A 23,377-nucleotide genomic window follows, 5' to 3' on the forward strand; every position below is an offset into this window, starting at 1 on the left:
TACAGAAGGGCAAGAGGTTGGCCCACAGAAATAAGTGAAACCAATATTTTATTCAACACTATTCCAATATTAAATTTAAAAAATATTAATGTTCATGATTTTGTGTTTTATCGACAGATATTTTTGTTAGTACCTATATGGTGGTAGGTATTATGAATCAGTAGCAACCTACTTTATGAATTGGAGGGGGATATCAGAAAACTGTGATTTGTCAATATTTAGTCAGTCAGTGCCCAGAATGAGATTCCTGGCCAACAGTTAAACATCTATCCTGGATCCCAGATCCTGAAGTATATCGTTATGTCTTGTATGTGAGAGAGTTGCACTTTGATGAAAATTTATCTGTTTGTATTAATGTATTTTTAAGGCATGTTGGTGACCTGTAATGCTGAGATTCTAAGCTAATAGAAGGCATGATGGGGACTTCGTGAATGACGAGTTCAGGCATATTAGAGAAGATGGGGAAGACTTTTGGTCTTCATTAGTGAATCCCTTTCTTCATTTCACCTCTGAAAATGTGTTGAGAACTTGATGGATTCCTCAGAAAGAAAAAAGCACAGCCCTGAAACCAAAAAGACAAAAATTTGATTTGTCAAAAGCAAAAAAAAAAAAAAAAGGATAAAAAGTTGATGACAGGGCTTCTCTGGTGGCGCAGTGGTTGAGAGGCTGCCTGCCGATGCAGGGAACGTGGGTTCGTGCCCCGGTCTGGGAGGATCCCACATGCCGAAGAGCGGCAGTGCTGATAGCTACCTTTGAAGCCTCATGACTATTGTGAAACAAGAACCAGGCATTAGACGATTGTGGTGAGAAAGCTAGACTCCATCTCGGGAAAGAACAGCCTCAATTTTGGACCAGTGAGTGAGCTGCAGACAAATCCAGGAGGACTGTGACAAACAGTCACGTGCAGAAGGAGGGATCGCAGGATGGGCTGTGGAGGTAACCTCAAATTGTTGAGCTGAATCTATGCAAATGGTTGTTTGGGTGGAGGGTGAGCTGGACGTGAGTGGGTAGTGACAGAGAGGAAAGGAAATTCTTTCTGAGGAAGGAATGGTGAACCACAGCAGGGCCTGAGACAATGCTAAAGCATAGGTCATGACCCAGAGGCCCACGCTGGAGAGTTGTCTGGGCCGCTGGTTCAGTGAGGAACTGGAAAATTCCATGCATGCCTAGTTTCAGTGTCATTTATAATCTATTTCAAGATAAAGGCTTGAGTAGGTTGGTTGAACAGACATCTCTGATAAGGTGCCCAACATACACCAGGCATTCAACAAATATTTTAAAATTTATTTTAGAGATTAAGTTGACAGGATGAAACCAGGGAATGTGGTGGGCTTAACAAACTGTATGCCAACGCTTGTTTGTGACTTAATATTAGGTACAGTATGATATGAAATTGGCCCTTTCTTTTGTATGTTTTTATTCCCTCATAAGGAAGGCTGCTTTCAAATTAAACACCCAAGAGTTACAGAGGCATAGAACAATTACCTATTAATTACCTTTTAGGGTTTCCTGATGACTGATTTCTTTACTGTCTACTTTTCATGTCCTTGTTTTATTCCTTTGTAGTTTTGTGCAATTAAATGAGAAACACCTTAGAAATTAAAAGGATGTTGTTGTTTCAGAAGCAGCCATAAATCAGTAATTAATAATTGAACAGTTCCCAAGCATCTGCTATGGCAAATGGATGGCTAAACCCAGGGATACCCAGATGAAAAAACAAACAAACAAAAACCCCCAAACAAACAAACAACTCTGCAGATCCTTGCAGCAAGGAACATACAGTGGAGTGGTAGAGATACAAGCATGAGTATCACAGTGCAGGATGTGGTCAGGATTGTGGGGAGACTGAAGAAGCGTGGAAATGTCTTTCTTTATTCCAACCCCCATGGAGAAAGACACCAAGATATGAAATTGAGTAATGACAGCTGGAAAACAGATCCAGCTGGAGAGCCTATGCTCTGAATGCAAAGTGGCTGCTGGTGTTGAATCTCCAGATGGCTTGAAACTAACCAGAACAAGGAAAGGAGAGAGTTCTGGAGAAGAGCTGTGTCAGGTACATCCAAGTGTCAGGTAGATACAAGTCCTGGCGATGGAGAATTGAGTGGGGTGCATATGCAAACTCAGTTCCATATGCTTTGAACCAGTCTTCCAAGGTCTTGATATTTCATGTCAAGTCCCACTGCTGATCTCTTTACCCTCGTCTTGGAAAATGACTTAGACATTCAGATCCCTGGCTACCATTTGGCTACTTGTTGTTGAGTCTTGATGCCAATGGAGGAGGAAAAACTGCCTCCTGAGAGAGACTGGGGGAGCTCAAAACAAAGAGGATCTCACTTCTACCCAGAACCAAAGCTCGAAAATAAGAAAGACCGATGTCTGGTGGCCGGTGTTAGCTCATAACTTCCCCTTTACATACCCTATGTCTATACTTAAAAGGGAAGGGAGTTTTTCCAATTTGCTTTGGCTGCCTCTCCCACATGCCCTTCTGTCTTGTGCCTTTTCTCCTTTCTTTCTACTAGACTTGGTGGTAGTCGCTGCTGCCTATACCCCTATTCTTTTTTTTTTAACATCTTTATTGGAGTATAATTGCTTTACAACGGTGTGTTTCTGCTTTATAACAAAGTGAATCAGTTATACGTATACATATGTTCCCATATCGCTTCCCTCTTGCGTCTCCCTCCCTCCCACCCTCCCTATCCCACCCCTCTAGGTGGTCACAAACCACCTAGCTGATCTCCCTGTGCTATGCGGCTGCTTCCCACTAGCTATCTACCTTACGTTTGGTAGTGTGTATATGTCCATGCCTCTCTCTCGCTTTGTCACAGCTTACCCTTCCCCCTACCTGTATCCTCAAGTCCATTCTCTAGTATGTCTGTTTCTTTATTCCTGTCTTACCCCTAGGCTCTTCATGACATTTTTTTTTCTTAAATTCCATATATATGTGTTAGCATATGGTATTTGTTTTTCTCTTTCTGACTTCACTCTGTATGACAGACTCTAGGTCCATCCACCTCACTACAAATAACTCAATTTCGTTTCTTTTTATGGCTGAGTAATATTCCATTGTATGTATGTGCCACATCTTCTTTATCCATTCACCTGTTGTTGGACACTTAGGTTGCTTTCATGTCCTGGCTATTGTAAATAGAGCTGCAATGAACATTTTGGTACATGACTCTTTGAATTATGGTTTTCTCAGGGTATATGCCTAGTAGTGGGATTGCTGGGTCATATGGTAGTTCTACTTGTAGTTTTTTAAGGAACCTCCATACTGTTCTCCATAGTGGCTGTATCAATTTACATTCCCACCAACAGTGCAAGAGTGTTCCCTCCCCTATTCTTTTAGTGATGTTCGCATATGAATTGGTTCTACCATAGTTTTCTGTAAAAGTGAGAAAGCCAAGTTTTCATAGCTCTCTCTTGGCAGCGTCGCTAATGGGCTTCTCTTTTCAGCTTTACTTAGGCAAAGTTAAGTAAATAGAGCATCATCAGTTCATTTGCTCATTGTTTTGCTGTGTGTCAAAATTGGGCGGACGCTCTGTGAAGACTACAGCAATGTGCTAGACGTATGTTAAGTGACGTTTATTTTTAAAGAAAAAGAAAGCTGAAAGAAATAATGGGTAAGTTTTATCCTTCCCCCACATGAAAGGGGTTAAATATGCAAAGGGTAAAAGTAAGTTTACTTGAAATGTGAAAACTAACTAATATATTTTAAAAATAATAGCAATTGGGTCAGGTAGAAGATGTGAGGAATCCTTTCCCTGGGCTCCGAAGGCTGCCTGGGAGTGGGGAGAGTGTGGGATTGCTTTCCAATCAACTTCTTACTGCCTTAAGGCACTGTCGGTGTTCTTTCTTTCTGGTGTCAGAGCCACTTCTAATAATTACTGCTTTCAGCTAGACAATAGTAGGCATTCACTTCCCGGGAAAAATGACTTGGGTCATTCATAAGCTGCAGCTCTTCGTAGTCATTCAAATTCAGTGTAGGCTTATGGACAGGCCATTACGAGTATTAATAGCTTCACCATCTCATGATGGCAGTGATTACTTCTTTGATATCACTGACGAAATAAAAGAGAAAGATCTACACATCAGAAACACTTTTTTTTTACCCCCAGCCTAGAGATAATGTAGCTGGAGAGACAGAGTGAATTTTTAAAACATTAAAAAAATTTTAAACATCTTCAAAACAAAGCTTTTTAAAAAATGGGTATATTTGAAGTTTGCCCCAGCGTGGCACAAGCCACTCTTTATAAAATGCATTGGAAAAGAATTCTCATGCATTTTAAAGAGGTATGATTTGACTGTTAAATGTATTTTTCTCTAGATAAGTGTAGTGGTCATTTAAAAATGTTAATTATAGACTGCGTGAACAAGATCACTCTTGGTTTTGCTGTGTGCGATATAAACTCACAAAGACTGGAGCATCAGACGTGAAAAAAGTAAATTCTACCCTTTCTAGTCTATTTGGTATAATAGACCGAAAAAGAAATGAGGACACTAATTTTGGTTCAGCCATCACTTTGCTGAGATTTTGAAGAAGACTTAACCCTGGCGCCTCATTACCTCATCTAGAAAATGATGGGATAGGTTTAAATCTCTAAGGTCTAATACCATTCTAAAATTTACACTTCAATAAATATGGCTTTATCTAAAATATACTTGGTCATTATGGTTTGATAAGCAATGATCTCAATAAGAACTTTTTTTTTTGGCACATTAAAAACAGAACCAAAAAACAAAACAAAAATAACCTTACTCTCTTATATCTCTCAACCCAGTCACTTCTTTTCCCATGTTGGAAGTAAAAGTAGAATAAGGAGCATGAAAGAGAGTGTACGTGTGAGGATCTTGTAAGAAAAGAAAACAAATAAACAAAACCAAGTCCTAGCATCAAAGGACTTCACGAAAGCAGACTTGGGGCCACAGAAATGCCCTGGAAGGAGCAGGACCAGGAGACAGACCGAATATAAGTGTAGCAATATGATTCTTGATGGGGCAGGGTACAAAAAGTCGAGATTGGATCAGATTGTTAAATATGAGTTCAAAGAAATGTCCTAGTTCCAAATAAATGCCTTGAGATAATTGTAGGAAGAGATACAGATGGATGACAAAGGAGCATTAAAGAAAATACATATTTTCAAATACACTGGTCAAAAGGGGAAGCTTAGACAGGATTTCTGCCCATTGTACATGGTGGATGAAAGCAAATGATGGGGGACTTCCCTGGTGGTGCAGTGCTTAAGAATCTGCCTGCCAATGCAGGAGACACAGGTTCGAGCCCTGGTCTGAGAAGATCCCACATGCTGCAGAGCAACTAAACCCGTGCGCCACAACTATTGAGCCCACATGCCACAACTACTGAAGCCTGGGCACCTAGAGCCCGTGCTCCCAACAAGAGAAGCCACTGCAGTGGGAAGCCCGCGCACCGCAAGGAAGAGTAGCCCCCGCTCGCCACAACTAGGGAAAATCCGCACGCAGCAACGAAGACCCAACGCAGCCAAAAATAAATCAATAAATTAAATAAATTTATAAAAAAAAAAAAAAGCAAATGATGGAAGACATTGGCAAGGTAGGGGTTTTTAAATAATGCTTTTATTCTTTGTCATTGTAGTATGAATTAAATATGGATATATCATTGGAATAAGTCCCAGTCTTGATGAAAGGCTGTAAAACTAAACTAAAATAAACAAAGAAGTAGGTCAAAGGTCACTAGGAAAGCATGTCTGTTTCTTTCAGTAAGGCTTTCTGGAGTGTTGCCCACAGAATTGAAAAGTGCTTTTTCAGATCCGTTAGGTGTTTTTGAGAAATCCTGGAGCAGTGTTTTCAAAGTGTGGTCGTGGAACACCTGAGGCTCTTGAGACCCTTTCAGGGGTCTGGGAGATCAGAACTATTTTCATAATAACACCGAGATGTTACTGGCCTTTTTCATTCTCATTCTCTCTTGAGAATACAGTAGAGTTTCCCAGAAACGACATGACTTACAATATCTCAGAAGAGTAAATGCAGAGGCAGATGTGAGAATCCAGATGTTTTCTATTAAGCCAGACATTAAAGACGGTTTCAAAAATGTAAAACAATGCTACTTATCTCACTATTTTTCTGTCTTGGTTTGGAAAACATAGATAGGGCTTCCCCCCTGCCCCAAATGTTATTTAAGATATTTATTCTTCTTATTCTTAAATTAATTAGTGTTTACATTTTTTTGGTTTTAATATCTAATAGTGTCCATATCAGTGGATATAATCTATCTCAAAAACACTCTGGAAGCAAGCCCTTGAAAATTTTTAAGTGTGGAAAGGAGGTCTGAGACCAAAGGTTTAAGAATGACTGTCCCTAGAGGATAAGTAATTTCTCTGAACCTTAGAAGAGGGCGAAGGTGACCTTATTAAACTATGGGAGTGGCAGTTATCTGTAGTTAGCAGTTACACAAATGTTAACAATGATGCTAACTTGAGTGCCTTCTTCTTGGTTACCTCTGAGACACTTTAATAGGAATTCTTACTTGATAACTCACAACAGACAAAGCAGTGAAGGCTGTTGGCATTCTTTCCATTTTATAGATAGGAAAATGTTAGAATCGGAGAAGTGATTTTCCAAGGATCATGAAAAAAATGTTGAGCTGGAACCATTTGGTACTTATGAATCCTAGTCCTATATGTTTTCCTGCTGTTTCACTGACTGCATTGGTGCTAGGACGAATCAAGAAATTTTCTTCTAGTGGACCACAGCATGGTGCGTGGCAAACTCTTAACTCCTTGTGGAGGACAGCTTGTGTCAGATCACTTTAAGATCCTCTACAACAAAAAAAAATAACAGGTATCACTAACACCCTGATGATATCAGTACATTTGAAATTCACTGGCCAGGTGGAAAAAATATTACAGAAAAATGGGATAAAATAAACCTGGGGAAAATATAAGGAAACAAAACTCCAGTTTTTATCAACACAGCATGAGGACATGTCAGCAAGATAACACACCATGAAGGCCCATGGGGAGTCTGTAAAGTTGAGTATTTGCTGGTGATGCTATAGTGCCCATGGGAAAAAAGCCCAAGTGATAATACTGTGATGTATTAGAGCAAGACTTGTACAGTGGACTAGGAAGCATCTTCTCTTAGAGGACAGTGTCTAGTTCTGTAGTTATAGTTGTAAAAGGTGAGAAATGGGGGAGTTTTGGAAGAGTGGTCATGGATGTTTAGCGCATGGGATTCTGGATGGGGAGTGAGGAAAAGCAAACAGAGAACCATCATTTGCTGGTAAGTCAGGCGGAGGTAATTAGTAGTTGCCTGTGGGGCAAAGTGTGTGTTTCTCTGATTTGAACACCATGTGTTGCCTGGGATCTTTTGGAAATACAGAATATTTCTGCTGCATACTTCATTATGTCTAGCAGATGTTGCTTTTATGTTTTTGAGCCCAATTTGCAGAATGAACATGGTGTCGTAAAACATACTCCTAAAAACAGAAGAGAGGAAACTAGTTAACTGGCCTCTTACCAGGACAGTTTTAAGAAGGGCCAGACTTTTTAGCCGTGGCCTGTCTGGAGTACAAAAGTGAGACTCTTCTAGGAAGAAAAGCAGTGTCATGACATGTTTATTGATGTAAACTGTGAATAAAGAATGTTCAGTCACCTTTTTAGAGAAAATATAGACTATTCGGCAGCTAAGGAGGGAACTGTCACTGGACGGTTGCCTCCTACCTTCACTCCATCCCCTAATATTTAAAAAAATTGTTTTCTTGCAACATTTGCCAGTGATCCAAAAAAAGAAAAAAAAAAAAATCCTCCTTTTCATGACTCAGTGTCTTCAGGTTGTTACAACAAACCTGTTCAGCTTTTGAATCTTATTAAAGTCAAAATACTGAGTCATTCATCAGCACTAGGCGATATTTTCGCTTTATGCGTGTTTGGAAAGCAGGGCTTGCTATAGAAGGTATATTTACATAACAACGCTGTTGCTCAATGCCCTTGCATTTTTCTGCACATGCTCCTATCTTAATGGAAATTTACTGGAAAATTCTTGCCAGAATAAACACATTCCTTCAGGAGTGAAAGGCTTAATGTGCTTTTCGTTCAACGCACCACTTTCCTGTGAGCAGATGAACCAAATTATTTGGCATTAGTCATACTTCACACATTCCACAGTTCTCATCATGATCTCCCGTGGGGCTAAGGGTTGTCGAAAATAGCAATAAAGTAGACAATCTTACATTATAATGAGAGGTAGAACAAAAGCAAGGAAGGGCGTCTATATATTTGACGTGAGATAAACCAAAAATGAATCCGGCAAACACTGTAAATTAGCTTTAGCTATCCTGATAAAGCAGGATGAAGGAATATGAACCAGAGATCAGTTGAGCTGGTGATCACAGAAATAAAAAATATAATTTACTTTTCACTTTTAAGAGAAAAGAGAGCTTTCTCATTCACATTGTAACTTAAGAATCAGGAATGTAAACCCTAAACTGAGAACACCGGTGGTATCATGGCCGCAGGGTGGGATACAAGGATGTAAACAGGAGTTGGGGCAGGGAGGGAGGAAGTGTCCTTTGAATTAAGGGATGGGGGGGCGGCAAACAATGGACAATGGAGGCTAGAGGAAAGAGATTCACACAAACATGTCTAGACTTCCTCCTGTTGGCCCTCATTCTAACGCCCACCCATCACCAGGCCAGGATTGCTGCTGGGGTGAGATTATAGGGATTGTTCCATCATTCATGCCACCAGCATTAATAAAGTATGTAATCAAGGCAGAGAGAACCATCTTTAAAGGGATAAAACTGGCCGATTAGCGCATTACAGTTAAGTAGTCAGTTATATTGCATTTATTTGCAGCAATAGGTAATTAAGTTCTTTGACTTTTACTAAGTCAGTTGGAATTAAACTCCTGGGTAGATTCGACCAGAGTTTAGTGACCTTCTTCCTTATGCTGTATTAAATCCTACTATTTTAAATAACTATGGGAAAGGCCAGTTTAAATGTGAAAATGTTCACACACTATTAAAGAATTTTGTTTTGTTGCATTTCTTTTTATTTTCTCTATGTGCAGTAAGTAAAACCAGTCTAGCAGAGTATTACTTCCTAATGTCTTCTTGGGAGATAAAAAAGCAATTTGATATCAGAGTAACAAAACACTCATTCACCAGTTATTGTCTCCACTCAAATTGTATTTCTGAAAAATTACTGAATATAAAGGGGAAAAACCATAGCTGAAAAATTTCCTTCTTCAAGTAATAAGGCTTTTCCCTCTCTATCTCAATATAAACAATAATGAAGCAATTTAATATTTCTATTCTATATGGGTTTTTAAAATTATTAGGCACTTTAATTCAATGTTAGTAGTAGGTAGGATATGACTTATACAGAAAAAAATATAGTTGAAGTCATTAAAAAATTTATTCACTTATCCTTTTCTTCATAGATTATATTTAACTAAATGTTTACAAGGTGATTCCTAACTACTTATTCAGAATTGCCAATAAATACATTTTTTACCATGTTTTAAAATATATGTAAGTAATGGGTACATTTATAAATGTAAATATTAAAAGTTGCTTTCTAAAATAGAGTGTAACAGCAAACTTAATATACCATCCTTCTGTTGATGTTTTGGTTCCAAAAAAAACAAAATGAAAATTCAAATGGTGCCTCATTCATTGATTGTGGATATTTGCTATGTAAGGGTTGATTGAGTTTGATTTTTAGGTATCAATGATAAATATGAAATACTGTGTAAAATTCAATCCTAATTTAATTAACCTCTAATCAAGATTTAACCTGTTGCTTTCTAAGAACAAATTTTCAGGTTTAAAGAAGCCTTAAAATAATTTAAGTGAAATGGAAAAATATTTATCACATTGCTGTTTGTTCTTTGCCATGCTTTTCCACAGAGGATAAAACTGTTCATTCTACAAGCGTATTATAATCAGTAGCCTCTCAAGATAAACAGTTTCAAAATACACATCTCTTTGGTTTTGTTAAGGAGAACTTGAGTTTCTAAATTCTCCAGCTCAGTGCTATGATATTTTAGAAATTGTACTACTTCCTCATGTACTAAGATGAGCCGTGTTTTCTTTTGAATTTATAGTCGCAGATACGGCCAGTATACCATGAACCAGGAAATCACCAAAGTTATAGAAAGACCTTCATTTGATCGATCAAGTTCCCAGGATTCTTTGGATGAACTATCTATGGAAGATTATTGGACCGAACTAGAAAATATCAAGAAATCCAGTGAGAACAGACAAGAAAATCAAGAGGTGGTGGTTGTCAAAGAGCCTGATGGTAATAATGAAATTAGCAAAACTTCTTTCTCTTTTTTTCCTTTTTCTCTCTCTCTCTCTTTTTTAATATGTATAGATGGGAAATGAATACATGGAAAGGAAGAGGAGGAAAAAAAAAATTAAAGCTAGGAAAACCAGAAAAAGATAAATGGTAGCTGCCTTTCAACTTGAAAATGACTTAATTGTGGCAGATTTATAGATGCAGCTGACAAATATAAGTGGCATAAGTAAATTCACTTAGTTTTGGATGTGGCTAGAATCTTGTTGGCTAAGCTTGCTGTATCATAGACTCTTAGACTAGAATTTTGAAATCATCTAAGCTTTATTTAAATTCCTTCTTTGATATCCTAGCCACATGGCCATTTGGCCTCTAGTGAGTATAGATGCTGATGATATGAGTATAGATGCTGCTTTTCCGTCAGCTTGAGCTGTTTCGGTGTTCTTTATTTTATTGATTTACAATCTGCTCTACACTACCTTTTACTCACTTATTGTAGATCTGCCTTCTGGAAGATGAGAACAAGTCTGTATTATTTTTTGCATGATAGCCTTTCAAATGGTTGAGGATAGTTGTCTTGGTACTAGCCAAGCAACTTTTTCTAGAAGGAAAGATTCACATAAATCCATCCTTGTTGGTGATTTGCAGACCTGTCCCAGTACTGGTCATCTTATCTTTCAAAATATCATCCTCCAGATTGGCAGCAGTGCCACAGTTTAGCCAGCTAAGCTCAGGGTACAGATTTGGACAGTGGAAGATGGTATTAGCATTCTTAGCCTCCATATTTACTTCTTGTATTTGGTTCATAATTTCACTCAAGTCTCTAGCTGCATTTCCCACAGTCTCCACTACTGTATTTGATATTCTGGAAGAAACATGTAAAACTTCACTTTTTTTTCTCCCTTAAATTTCATGCTTTTTTTTTTTTTTTGCTAATCTATTAAATTAAAGTAGACACTAGGTTTCTGATGCCCAACTCTGGCATCTATTATATTAGCATTCTTTCTATGCCTTGTGCCATCTATAAGTTTGTAAGTAAGTCTTTGGTGTATAAGTTGATACAAATGCCAAGAAAGTAAGAGCCACAGATAGTACCTTGGGACCCACTGCTAGTAGTGACCTGTTTTTCAACAGAAGACTTCTTTTTTTTATATATATAAATTTATTTATTTTTGACTGTGTTGGGTCTTTGTTGCTGTGTGTGGGCTTTCTCTGGTTGCGGGAGTGGGGACTATTCTTCGTTGCAGTGCGTGGGCTTCTCACTACGGTGGCTTCTCTTGTTGTGGAGCACGGGCTCTAGGTGCGCGGGCTTCAGTAGTTGTGGCTCGCGGGCTCTAGAGAGCAGGCTCAGTAGTTGTGGCGCACGGGCTTTGTTGCTCCGCGGCATGTGGGATCTTCCCAGACCAGGGCTCGAACCCCGGTCCCCTGCATTTGCAGGCGGATTCTTAACCACTGCGCCACCAGGGAGGCTCTCAACAGAAGACTTCTTAATAATGCTAAATGACTTAGCATCAAGTTGTTTAGTACTGAAATCTATCAATACATAAATAGGCTTTTCTCCTTTGCTATACCATTTGTTGAAAAAAAGCAACCGATAATACTTGAAAAAGAAAAGTTAGAGATTTTCCTTAATTTAACACTGATTTGTAAAAGAAAATTATAACCAACTCATTCTTTTATTTGGGTTCTCTTTCATTTTACTCTCATTCTTTCTCACTTTACCAATCCAGTTGAGCTTTTTTGTGGTAATAGTGTCTCCCAACCTTTCTGTCTCAATGTTTCAAGATGGCAGCAGCATACCAGTGGCCTGCTGAGTAAGGAAAAAACATTCTGCAGAAAGCAGCACTCAAGCCTGTTACATAGCCATGTGTCCTTAGCTATTTCATACTTCTCCAAGACTAAAATGGATTCGTAGAGTGTTGTGATTATCAAGAAGAATTGGGACTGTTTCTGTACACCCATGCCTTCTTTTTGACTTTAAATTGTTTGAATTTTACCTCTACTTTTTAATGGAACAAGTGACTCTATACTGTAATCTTGTTTACTTCCCTTATCATGGCAATATCAGCTTTTTTCTGGCCATTTGGTTTGATACACATATACCAAGTTCTACCTTAACAGCATTAATAATCACGGCTGACTTTTTATGTCAGCAAACAGTTTTTGTTGTCTGGCATGCAGAATGCCTGGCACTGCCTTATGTTTCTTGAAGCCAAGGTTATTAATACTTTATTTCTGCCCTCATGGAGTTTAGATAGTAGAGAGGGATAGATGGGCACACCAGTCAGGGCTCCATCATGTGATATGGACTATAATAGAGCTCTGCAAAGTTCTTCCCATGTGACATTCTCACATTTGGTTATGAGGCACCCAGGGCAGCTGTGGTTTAGTTTACAGATGAGAAAACAGAGTCAGCTTGAGGCTAAGTGACCCGGCCAAAGTGACATGGCCATCAAGGTGCAGAAATGGGGTAAGGACACAGGTCTTTTGTGTCTCAAGTCCTTGATCTTTCAATTTCCTCTATAAACATGGAGCTTGGAGTAAATCTATTCTAGTTATCATTCAGTTTTTCTGTTAATCATCAACAGATCTTCCTTTTTTTTTTGGCCGCGACGCCTCGCATATGGGATCTTAGTTCCATGATCAGGGATCGAATCCGTGCCCCTGCAGTGGGAGCACAGGGTCTTAACCACTGGACTGCCAGGGAAGACCCGAATCGTCACTAGATCGTATACAACATTTGCTTTACTGTTTACTTCCTTTCAGTGTTTTGAATGGATTCAGTTGTTTAATTGGTTTCCTATAATAAGCTATTTTGGTCTTTTTGCTGACAATAGTGTGCTTTAAAAAAACTTTGTAAAAAACATGACTTTGATGGGCTGACCTGGGGGGTTAAAAAAATTAATTTGAAATTGATTAGTTCCTGATGTCCAGATGCTCTTTACTTCTTTGCCACACTCCCTGTCAGCTACAGCGAGCAGAGAAAACAAGCCTTTCCGTCAGTTAGGGTTGGACTCGGGTAGTGCTGAATTTAAGCCAAGAAACAGGGCTTTAATGGCCATCCCCAGCATCGACTTCCTTCTGTAACTTGATGGAAGTAAGTTATCTTTTCATGGCTTGCTCATCTCTGGAAAGGGAACAGTATTATCTTCCCCTGGTTAATCTGCAGGGAAGTTATAGAGGTTAATCACATGTGAAGTCATTTAAAACTTTTAATTGAGTGTATATGAAATGGATCTAAAATTTGATATCTTTATGCCTGGAGTTTATGGCAGTTGTCCAAGTTTCAAATGATGATTCTTAGCACTGCGGTTTGGTTGTGATATAAGAGTTTCAGTAAGAGTTTTTAAACAGCTTAAAAAAATGTAAACGTTCTCATATTTTGTGATTTAAATACCATTCTTCTCTATTGTCTTAGAGGGAGAACTGGAAGAAGAGTGGCTTAAGGAGGCCGGTTTGTCCAATCTCTTTGGAGAGGCTGCTGGAGATCCCCAAGAAAGCATGGTGTTTTTATCAACACTGACCCGGACACAGGCGGCAGCTGTTCAGAAACGAGTAGAGACTGTCTCCCAGACCTTGAGGAAAAAAAACAAACAGTACCAGGTTCCTGACGTCAGAGATATATTTGCTCAACAGAGAGGGTCAAAAGAAAGGGAGGTAGGTTTTCTTTTTTGATAAAGCAAAGGAATAATTGCTTAGAATCAATTGAACCCATCCAGTTTAATTCAGATCATTAAAAACTTAATGGGCGTGTACATGCAAGGCGCTAAAGCTCCATGTTCTCCATGATCAAGAGGGACTTGACCCCTGTCCTTCTAGAAGTTATACTGATGGGGCAGAAAATGAAGCAAGTTACATTTCTCTGTGACAGTCCCTGTGTTAGGTGTCCTTGGAGCTTTAGGAATGGCCCCAACCCCCTAGACAATGTGACTGCTAATTGTTACTTACAGAAAAGTCAAAGGGAGAGGATTCTTCCTTCTATGTTAACTCTTTTAGGAAAATTTGCTTTTTCTCTGGACTCATGTGGGGATGAATGGAAGTGGAATGTGAGGGAGCTAATTGTAGCTGAATTATAAAACAAGAACCCTGAACATGAAATAACTTCCCCTTTGCATCTAGCACCTAGCACGGTGCCTAGCACATAGAAGATTTGGGTAGATATTTGCTAAGATGATGAATTTATTAGTGGAAGCTGTTGGAGTCTGGTAGAGACTCTGGGGCTGATGGCTATCGGGGAGGCATGGTACAAGTAGGAGATCTGTATGGCGTAGAACAATGCGGCTCAGTACAGCCAGTTGGTAGGCTGCTAGTGGCTTGTCCAGGAGGACCTCAAGAGCTTGCACAAAATGTAAATTAATATCGTCTGCTCCTTCAACAAGAAAGTCTTGCTACAACGAGGAAAAAAAGGTCAGCTGAACTTAATGATGTTCTTAAGGTCAAAGTTGATCTATACTCTGGACTGTTCTCTGATGAAGTTGGAATAGCTCTGGTCTAGAAGACCCAGTTGGATGATTGGAGTGAGAACAAACAGAATGGATGTTGAACGATGATTGCAGTGATAATAATAGCAGTTATATTTGCTGCTGCCACTACTGAACACCTACTGTGCCGACTACTTTCCATGCCATATCCCATTTCATCCTTAGAGCTGTCCTGTGAGTGAGGTATCATCATTTCCATTCTACAGGCTCATAGACTTTAAGTCACTTGCTCAGTGGTCCTGTAGATAGTAAACCCAGATTTGTCAGACTCTAAATAAGTGCTTTTAACCACTGTGCATCCTGCTATGTTTGGGTTTACATATATGCTTCTGATATTAGTAGTCTCAGTAAATACATGAGATGTATTTACACTATAAATAAAGGGTAACAAAAATCTTTAAAGAATGAGGGACTAAATGGACTTATATTTAAGGTATCTTTCTGTCATATAGAGGTTTTTTGCTTTTTGTAGACATTTCATTCTTCCAAGAAATCCTTTATAGCTGCAGGTTCCTGCTCTATTTGCATGGTCAATTGTAGATCAAATCCAGTCCATTTTATAGGAGTTTTGGGGTGACTGGGTTGCTCTAGGTAGGTCTCTGGCTGCTGTGAGGCAGTTACGCGCTTGCATACCACCCAGTCGTTATTTGGGACATCCACTGGGGTTGAAGGACTGGACTTGGTTTCTAGCTGTAGAAAAATGAATAGTAAGGAAATATAGTATTATGACATTTCCTTCCCAATTAAAGAGCTCTCCCTGAGGGAGTTAAGAGGAAACAAAAGGGTGGGGGGGGGGCAGAGCGCTGAGCCTAAGCAAACCATATACTGTGGGATTCCTGCCAGTCTCTAAGAGGATGTTGCTACTCAATGCTTCAAGCAACATTTTCCAGCAAATTCTTGGTAATGTCTAAACCACATGGTTTGAGTTCAAGGTAACTGGTGAGTTGTATCATCTGATGGAGTCAATAAGAGAGAAATAGCACAAGTAAATTAAAATAATGTTAACTTGCTTACACTTTATGCCTTTAATCGAAACACTGCCACCCATTAGAAATATGTCCCCCATCCCTCAAGCAGACATGGGCCAGCTATCTTTACTTGCAGTTCTTCTATTCTCAACTAAGTACAGTGGGCCCTTCGTATCCCTGGGTTCTGCACCTGTGGATGCGGAGGGCTGGCTATACTATGCCATTTTTTATAAGGGACTTGAGCATCCTCCAGTGTTGATCCGCAAGGGCAGGGGTGGGGGGTGTCCTGGAACCAGTCTCTCACAGATACTGAGAGATGACTGTCCATATTCAGCTCTTCCGTTTCAAATGCTTCCTCATGAAGCCCTTGCTGACACTGGGAAATATAATACAGAAATGAATACCATCTGCACTGTTATCTTCAATTGCTTAGGAAAACAATTCCAACCACCTGCTCCAAAATACGTGTTCCTGTGTAAGATTAGAATTACTCCCTGTGTGCCCTGTGCCGTGGAGTGCTGGCCTTCTGCAGGCTCGTGGGCGGAGGGAAGAGGATGGTATTGCCCTGCCTGAGGGGGACTGAAGTAGTGCCACGACTCCCGTACCACTTCTGTGATTGGTAGTCGCTCTACACTGACCTGGGTACCTCTAACCTCTAAGTAGAGCACCTCTGCGTACCTGCCCCGGTGCTTTTCTAGACTCTTCTTGGACTGCAGGTGGAGAGGGGAGTTCTCCTCTGCTAACACCTGAGTTGAAGTATGTGGGGAGGGGACTACAAAGGCTATCTTCTTTTGTATGGAGAGGAAAATCCAGTGGAATGAGTATTTTAAAGACAGTTCATTCAAATAGACCTCTGTGTATGATTGATCTAGACTCCCCTTCCTGATTCCTGAATTCCTCCTGAAGCCTTACTTGGAGAGGAGGAAGTACAGCCTGGACACACTTACTGGTGAGAGAAGCCAGCCATGTTTTCCTGTGTCCATAAACCCTTGGAGGGCTGCATTCTTCAGGTGTCACTTCCACAACCCCTCGAAAAAGGAGTTCCTTTGAATATCTAAGCTCTTACTACCTGCTTGGTAATTTAGTTTTAGTTGATCTCACATTTATTACTAGCTTTTTAAAAAAATATGAAGAATTCTATTTTATTACCTACATGTCGACTTATAATTTTATTTTATAACAGCGTTATTGAGAGATAATTCACCAAGTCGCCCACTTAAAGTTTACAATCCAGAGGTTTTTTGTGTAGTCACAGATTCACAACCATCCTCACAATCCATTTTAGCAGCTTTTCATCATCTCCAAAAGAAAACCCGTACCCATTAGCAGTCATTCCTCATATTCCTCTCCTTACCCACTAGGCAACCACTAATTTACTTTCTGTCTCTATGACTTTCCTATTCGGAAGATTTCGTAGAAATGAAATCACACAATATGTGGTCCTTGTGACTGATTCCTTTCACTTAGTATAATGTTTTCAAGGTTCATCCGTGTTGTAGCATGTACCTGTACTTTGTTTCCTTTTATTGCAGAATAATATTTCATTGTGTGGGTGGCTCGCATTTTGTTTATCTACTCATCTGTTAATGGATATTGTTAACTTTTTGATATGTTTTCTTTTCCCTTCAATTTATAGCGGCGTTCTTGATGGCAGGGACACTCTTGATGTTGCCCTTATTCCCCACGGGGCTTAGTAGTGTGTCTTACAAGGTGTGGGTGATCACATGTTTATTGGGTGATTGCTTGTTGATTATACCTGTAGTCCTTGTTTTCTGTGATTGATATAATTCTGAGTGCGTTTCTTGTACTCTGAAGGTTGGTAATAGAGCTATTTCACAGTACCGTTTCTCTGGTTGTGAGGTGGAGATGATTAAATGGCCCATGTTCTATCTTTAGCCTCCAGATGGTGCAGAATCACAGTCAGTCAGAACAGACGAAAACAAATACCAAGGAAAAGATGGTAAGTTGGACCTGTTCTCTTGTATGTTCTCATTTATTAGTATAACAAACAGATAAGACCTTTTAAAATATTCATCTTCAATTCTGGTAAGCAAATTCTATTCAGATACTCATATAAAGTACCCAAATAGATGATTACATAAGACTGAGCATATAGTTGGCCTTTGATTTTTTTTAAATACTTGTCTATGTCTATCTGTTCTGACATCTCTGTACATAGTCAGTTTTCCCGAATGCTTACTATGTGCCAGGTACTATGCAGAGATATTTACCTAATTTAATAAACTCAGGAGATCTATGTAGTAAATATTGTTCTTAACCCATTCTACAAATGAGAAGTGAGGTTTGCAGATGTAAAGTTACTTTCCCAAGGCCACACAGCTGGTGAGGGGAGCCAGTGAATTTGGAACCTCATTTTCACATCTGAAGTTCTTAGCTCAGAAATGGATTGCTTTTCAGAAAGTTTAAAAAAACTTTTTTTTTTTTTTTAAGTTAAGATTTTTTTGAGGGGGGTGTCATTGATTACAACTCTCCTTTTCATTCCTTTTTCTGTATCTGTTATTTCAGAACTGGATTAGAAATTCAAGGCATGGATGAAAATAAATAGTAAGACTTTATTAATACTTACCAAGAAAGAATTTAAAGCTATTTCATGGATTTACAAAAAGGAAAAATTTCTAAATTAAGGTCACAGATTTAATCCTCAGTGTGCTGTTACTTAAAAACTATAGCAAAGGTTGTTGGTGGCTGCCTGAGTCCCGCTTGGGACTTTTCTTTTGTTTATGTCCTTAAGACCTGGCACCTGGAGTGTTCATGGCATTACTTGTGTTGTGTTTGGATTGGAAGTAGTGGAGTATCAGGTAGACTGTGGAGGCCTGGGAAGTGTTCCCAACCTTCCTATAAAAATCAAAGGTTAGTCCAAAATTACTGTATACGGGACATTTTGGAGTCTTGGAGCATCTAGTATCTTTATCCTTCCTTTCATACTTTTCTCAGAACTTCTCTCCTGCACCCCTGCCTTAAAATATATACACACACACGTATGTGCATATATAAGCACATGCATGCGTGTGTATAGACACATACGTGTCTATATATTTACGTCTATAAAAGCACTTGATTTTTACTGTTCTGTGGATATTTCTTTAGTTACATGTTTTATATCAGAATGAAATTACTGGGTGTTTCCCTAAGTCTGTGTGCCAGTAGGCACTGAAGTGGCAAGCAGGCTGGAATAGCCAGTGCAGGCGGGCTAGAGAGCTGGGTCGTTAAGAGAGACAGATGAACCTTTTGTGCCAATATCAATATGCTTTGGGCTTTGGGGAAGAGTGACTGGCAATTGCTAAATGAATACTGAGGAAAACATTGTCCTTTCTTGGTGTTTTCCTCCTTTGCCAGAGATGGTGATGTAGGCTATATAAACAGAAGTTCTGGAAGACAGGTTCATTATAGCAGTCCCTTCCAGCCTAGCTTGCAGCAGCCGAGTGGAATGTGACAAACTTGCTGCCTGATTTACATCTGCTTTTGCTGGAATGCTGTGAAGTGGGCATAGAGCCTCCAGTCAGAATAATAAGAGAATGTGTATAATGCCATCCAAGTCACTGAGTATTTACTACTGCACCTGTTCTGGGCAATGCCATGCTCTTTTGCTAGCCAGTGAATTAACCAGTGTTATGCAAACATTGAAAGGTTCTGAATGAAATGCATGGAAAATATTGTCTGGAGTTCAAAAGTGGAGCTCTTTCCATTTGAAATCTGTAAGTGTGAGCTACGTAGTCTATTTTAAATGTTTTCCCTACACGTAGGCTTTTATGCATGTTCAATCAAAGTTACTTACTCTAAATGAAAAATAAAATTTTAATGTTGCAAGCATTGTTGCATTTCAAATTAATTAATCTACTGCTAAGTATCAATCTTAACTTTTCATCAAATGATACAACTCTGTGTATATGAAAGTCCAATGTTTAATACATACATTTAGAAATACTAATAATGCCGAAATAACTTTTAAAACTTTTGTGTTATGTTTTCTTTTCCGAGTTCCAAGGAGGAGGGGAAATTATTTTTTAAAATAAAGATATGGATTATTTTGGCCAATTGAAAAACTTTGAGTTTTGTAAAATATTTCTAACTCAGTGCTATTATCCACTTAAAAACCAAAGGAGAATAGATTAAATAAATTATATTATTGACACTTTTGGGCTTTAAGGGCCAAAAGGTTTATCTCAGCATTCTCTGTTAACGTTTCTCTTTGAGAGTAGATAATTGATTCATAGATACTTTTATTAATCAGTTAACTATTTCTTTTAGCAGTGCTCCTTTATCACCCCTGAAACTGTTTTTCCTGCTATCTGCCTTAACTGGAGTTACCATTTGATCCTTAAGCCTTTTCTATATTGTGTTTTTTATTTTTGCCAATTTTTGGAGGAACTTCATATGTATAAAATGTATTCTAACTTAATTATAATTATTCTCCTCAGTTTTGAATTCAGCACAGAACATTTGTTTGTGTGTATGGGGAGGTGGTGTTTATTGTAGCTCTGACATGGGGCTGTTAAGAAGAGGGAGTCGTTTTAACATTCTTGACCATAAACACTCAGCTTTTAGAAAGGTAGCTTCTAATTTAAGAAAATGGCTAATCAGTTTTTTCCTCTTAGAATGGTTTCCTAGGAAACCAACATACATATTCACAGTAAAACATAAAGCAGTGTAAACCAATGGGAATGTAAAACTCAAATTGTGCTTTGACATTTAAGTTAATACTTTAAAAATTAATCGGAGAGAGGTCTAGTTATCCTAATTAAAAAAAAAAATTGTCACAGGCTGTTGGAAAAGCATAATGTGACATAGATGGCAGCAGATAAATACAATCAAAGAGCTTTACATTTTCTCTTGTTTTTGGAATTCACATGGGTCCATTTTACTTACTTTCTTAACTGTGAGATGTCACCAGGGCCAGCTATATAATTTGCAAGGCCCAGTGAAAACTGAAAATGTAGGGCTTCTTGTTCAAATTGCGAGACAGCAACAGTAGAATGTTAAACCCAGCTTGGGCCCCCGCTGAGTACTACATAAGTCCTACAACCACGAAGCCCTCACTGCTTATTGAATGAGAGTGTAAAAGGCTAGATTTAGATTTATCCGTATTTTCTTTTGAGTAAAACAATTTTTCTGTGTGTTTTTGATTTAAATGACTATAAGTATAGAAAATATATAGAAGATAATACAAATACATTTTCTGAAGGCATCAGACTTTTAATAATATACGTATATATGACATATTTATTAAATTTTAAAATTAACTTTACCCTCCATCACCTTGCTGTGTTAGTATATAAGCATTTGAATGTAATGTGTAAGCTTACTGATGTAATCCAGAGCTGCCCACCATGAATTAAAGGTCTGCAATGAGAAAATAACAGTAATCCAGTCATTGATTCCAGGTTTTTATCTAGTGTGAGTTGTGTTAAAAACCAAAAACTTATCAAATAGCCAAATTTAGAAGTATTTTCTTCCAAGCTTAAAGCTGACGTTTTCAGCAAATAAGTTTTCAGGTGTTAATTTTTTTCCTGGAGGATTAACAACAAACAAACCAAGAAAATAATGTTAAATTTATTATAAACTGTTGATGTAAATACATGGAACTTATTTCATTAGATTTATAATTGTAAGAGAGCTGTTATATTCTTTGTAATGATCTGGTGCAAAACCTGTTGGTTCTGGTACCAGGTACCTCCAGACCTGACTCCCGCAGTCCACATTTTTGGTGCTAACTTTTGTTTTGGAATTTTTACTATGATAGATAGGTAACATTCCAGGAAGGACATGCAGGGCATGGAAGAAATCTTTTTCAGGAATCTGTTCCACTGTAAGGAAATTAAATGGTATATCATAGTTTTAAGAGAGAGTAAAGCTAACCTCCTTCTCTCCTTGTTTTTTGCTTTTACTCTCCCAGTATAAAATAAAGCAATGATTAAGTCTACTAAATTTTTGTGAGGTTTTTCATTCAGAGCTTGAGATCACCCATCAATGTTTTGGAACTGGACTCAGTCTAAGAATTGTGACCTCAGAGAAAGATTCCACAATTCAACTCTGGCTTTCTAGTCACCACCTTCCCTCCTCTACACCCCCATTCACCATTGGTAGAATTCCTTGAGTATACGTTTTACTATTAAAGTAACCATTAATTATTGCTTATAGTAAATAGTACTTTTCCCAAAGGTTTATATGGTTGATGTATTAGAAGTTAAAAAAAGAAGTAGCCAAAGCACTTGAATCTTTTGTCTTTTTCCCAGATCAGGCATCTAGCCTAGTTGTTGGTGGAAAGGAGCTGACTCCATTGGTGCCTGAAGAGGCACCTGCCTCTGAAACAGACATCAACCTGGAGGTATCATTTGCAGAGCAAGCTGTCAATCAGAAAGAGAGCTCCAGAGAGAAAATCCAGAGGAGCAAAGGGGACGATGCCCTGTTACCTGTACGTAATACACTATTCAGATGTCATTATCAGAGTATATTTTTCATCAGCTTTTTATTTGGAAAATTTTAGGTCCTTAGAAAAGTTGAAAGAATAGTATAACATACACTCCCAGCCTTCCTGTAGATCCATTTAACATTGTATAACCTTTACTTTCTTTTTACATATATCTATCTATCTACGTATAGGTTATACTATAGACATAAACTCACTTTTTTTTTTTAGCCTAACAAGAGCATACAAAACAAAACACAGTTATAATGCTTAAGAAATTGAACATTAAAACAATAATTATATTTTAATATATGATCATATTAAAATGTTCCCAATTGTCACAATATTGTCCTTAATATCAATAGCTTCTCCCTTACTCCCACCTGGGATTCAAACGAGGGTCATGTTGCATTTAATGTCATATTTTTTTGGTTTCTTAAATCTAGATCAGATCCCTTGATTTTTCTTTAATATTTTAAAAAGTCCAAATCAAATTTCTGATTTTGTCTGTTCTTGGTGACTGAATTCACATTAAACATTTTTGGTCACACTACTGCGTAGATGATGTTTATGCCTCTCATTGCATCATCAGAAGAGGGGCATGACATCAGATGGTCCCTTTACTGGAGATGGAATTTTGACCACTTGGTTAAGGAGACGTTCACTGGATCTCCCCATCATAAAGATACCTTTTCCTATGTACAATTAATACTAATTTGTGATCCTTGAGACCGAGGGAATATCTTACCGCCCAGTGGCTTCACCATGCATTTGTAATCCTTGCCTGAAACAATAATTAGACTAGTGTTTGAGAAATGGTGATTTTCTCATTCTATTATTTCTTCTATATTGATTGGCTGGCAATCTTCCATAATAGTGCTTTTCCTCCCTTTTTGTTTTTGAATATCACTATTCAAAAACTTTCTTTATTCAGTGTTTTATAACTCATTATTGTTTTTCTTTGATGTTTAAATTTACCCAGATTTGACAAAAGGGAGCCCTTCAAGCTGGTTCCTATGCCATTTTAACATGTCCTCATTCTTTTACTCCTTTGCTTTCTAGTACAAGATGTTCCAGGCTCACCTTGTACTTTTCTCCTCTCAGATTAGAAGGAATCTGTTTCTTCAAGGAGTCCTTGTTTCTTCAGTAGCAGATTGTGTTTAGAAACCAACCTCTGTGTACTGAGTGTTCTCATTGCTACCGAGTGTCTTATATTTTTAAAAA

The 23,377-nt window shown here is 38.4% G+C and overlaps 1 protein-coding gene across 3 annotated transcripts in view; it reads left to right on the forward strand.

The window, feature by feature from the left end:
- Positions 1–23,377, forward strand: part of ARHGAP18 (Rho GTPase activating protein 18) — a 183,615-nt gene that overhangs the window by 114,910 nt on the left and 45,328 nt on the right. For all 3 annotated transcript variants that reach the window (XM_024759044.1, XM_024759042.1, XM_024759043.1), the window contains exons 2-5: positions 10,084–10,280; positions 13,696–13,934; positions 17,623–17,686; positions 21,981–22,159. In XM_024759044.1, coding sequence (XP_024614812.1) covers positions 10,084–10,280; positions 13,696–13,934; positions 17,623–17,686; positions 21,981–22,159 — 679 coding nt within the window. The remainder of the gene's footprint in view (positions 1–10,083; positions 10,281–13,695; positions 13,935–17,622; positions 17,687–21,980; positions 22,160–23,377) is intronic.

Source organism: Neophocaena asiaeorientalis, unplaced genomic scaffold (assembly GCF_003031525.2).
Source record: "Neophocaena asiaeorientalis asiaeorientalis breed wild unplaced genomic scaffold, Neophocaena_asiaeorientalis_V1.1 scaffold5, whole genome shotgun sequence".
NCBI lineage: Eukaryota > Metazoa > Chordata > Mammalia > Artiodactyla > Phocoenidae > Neophocaena > Neophocaena asiaeorientalis.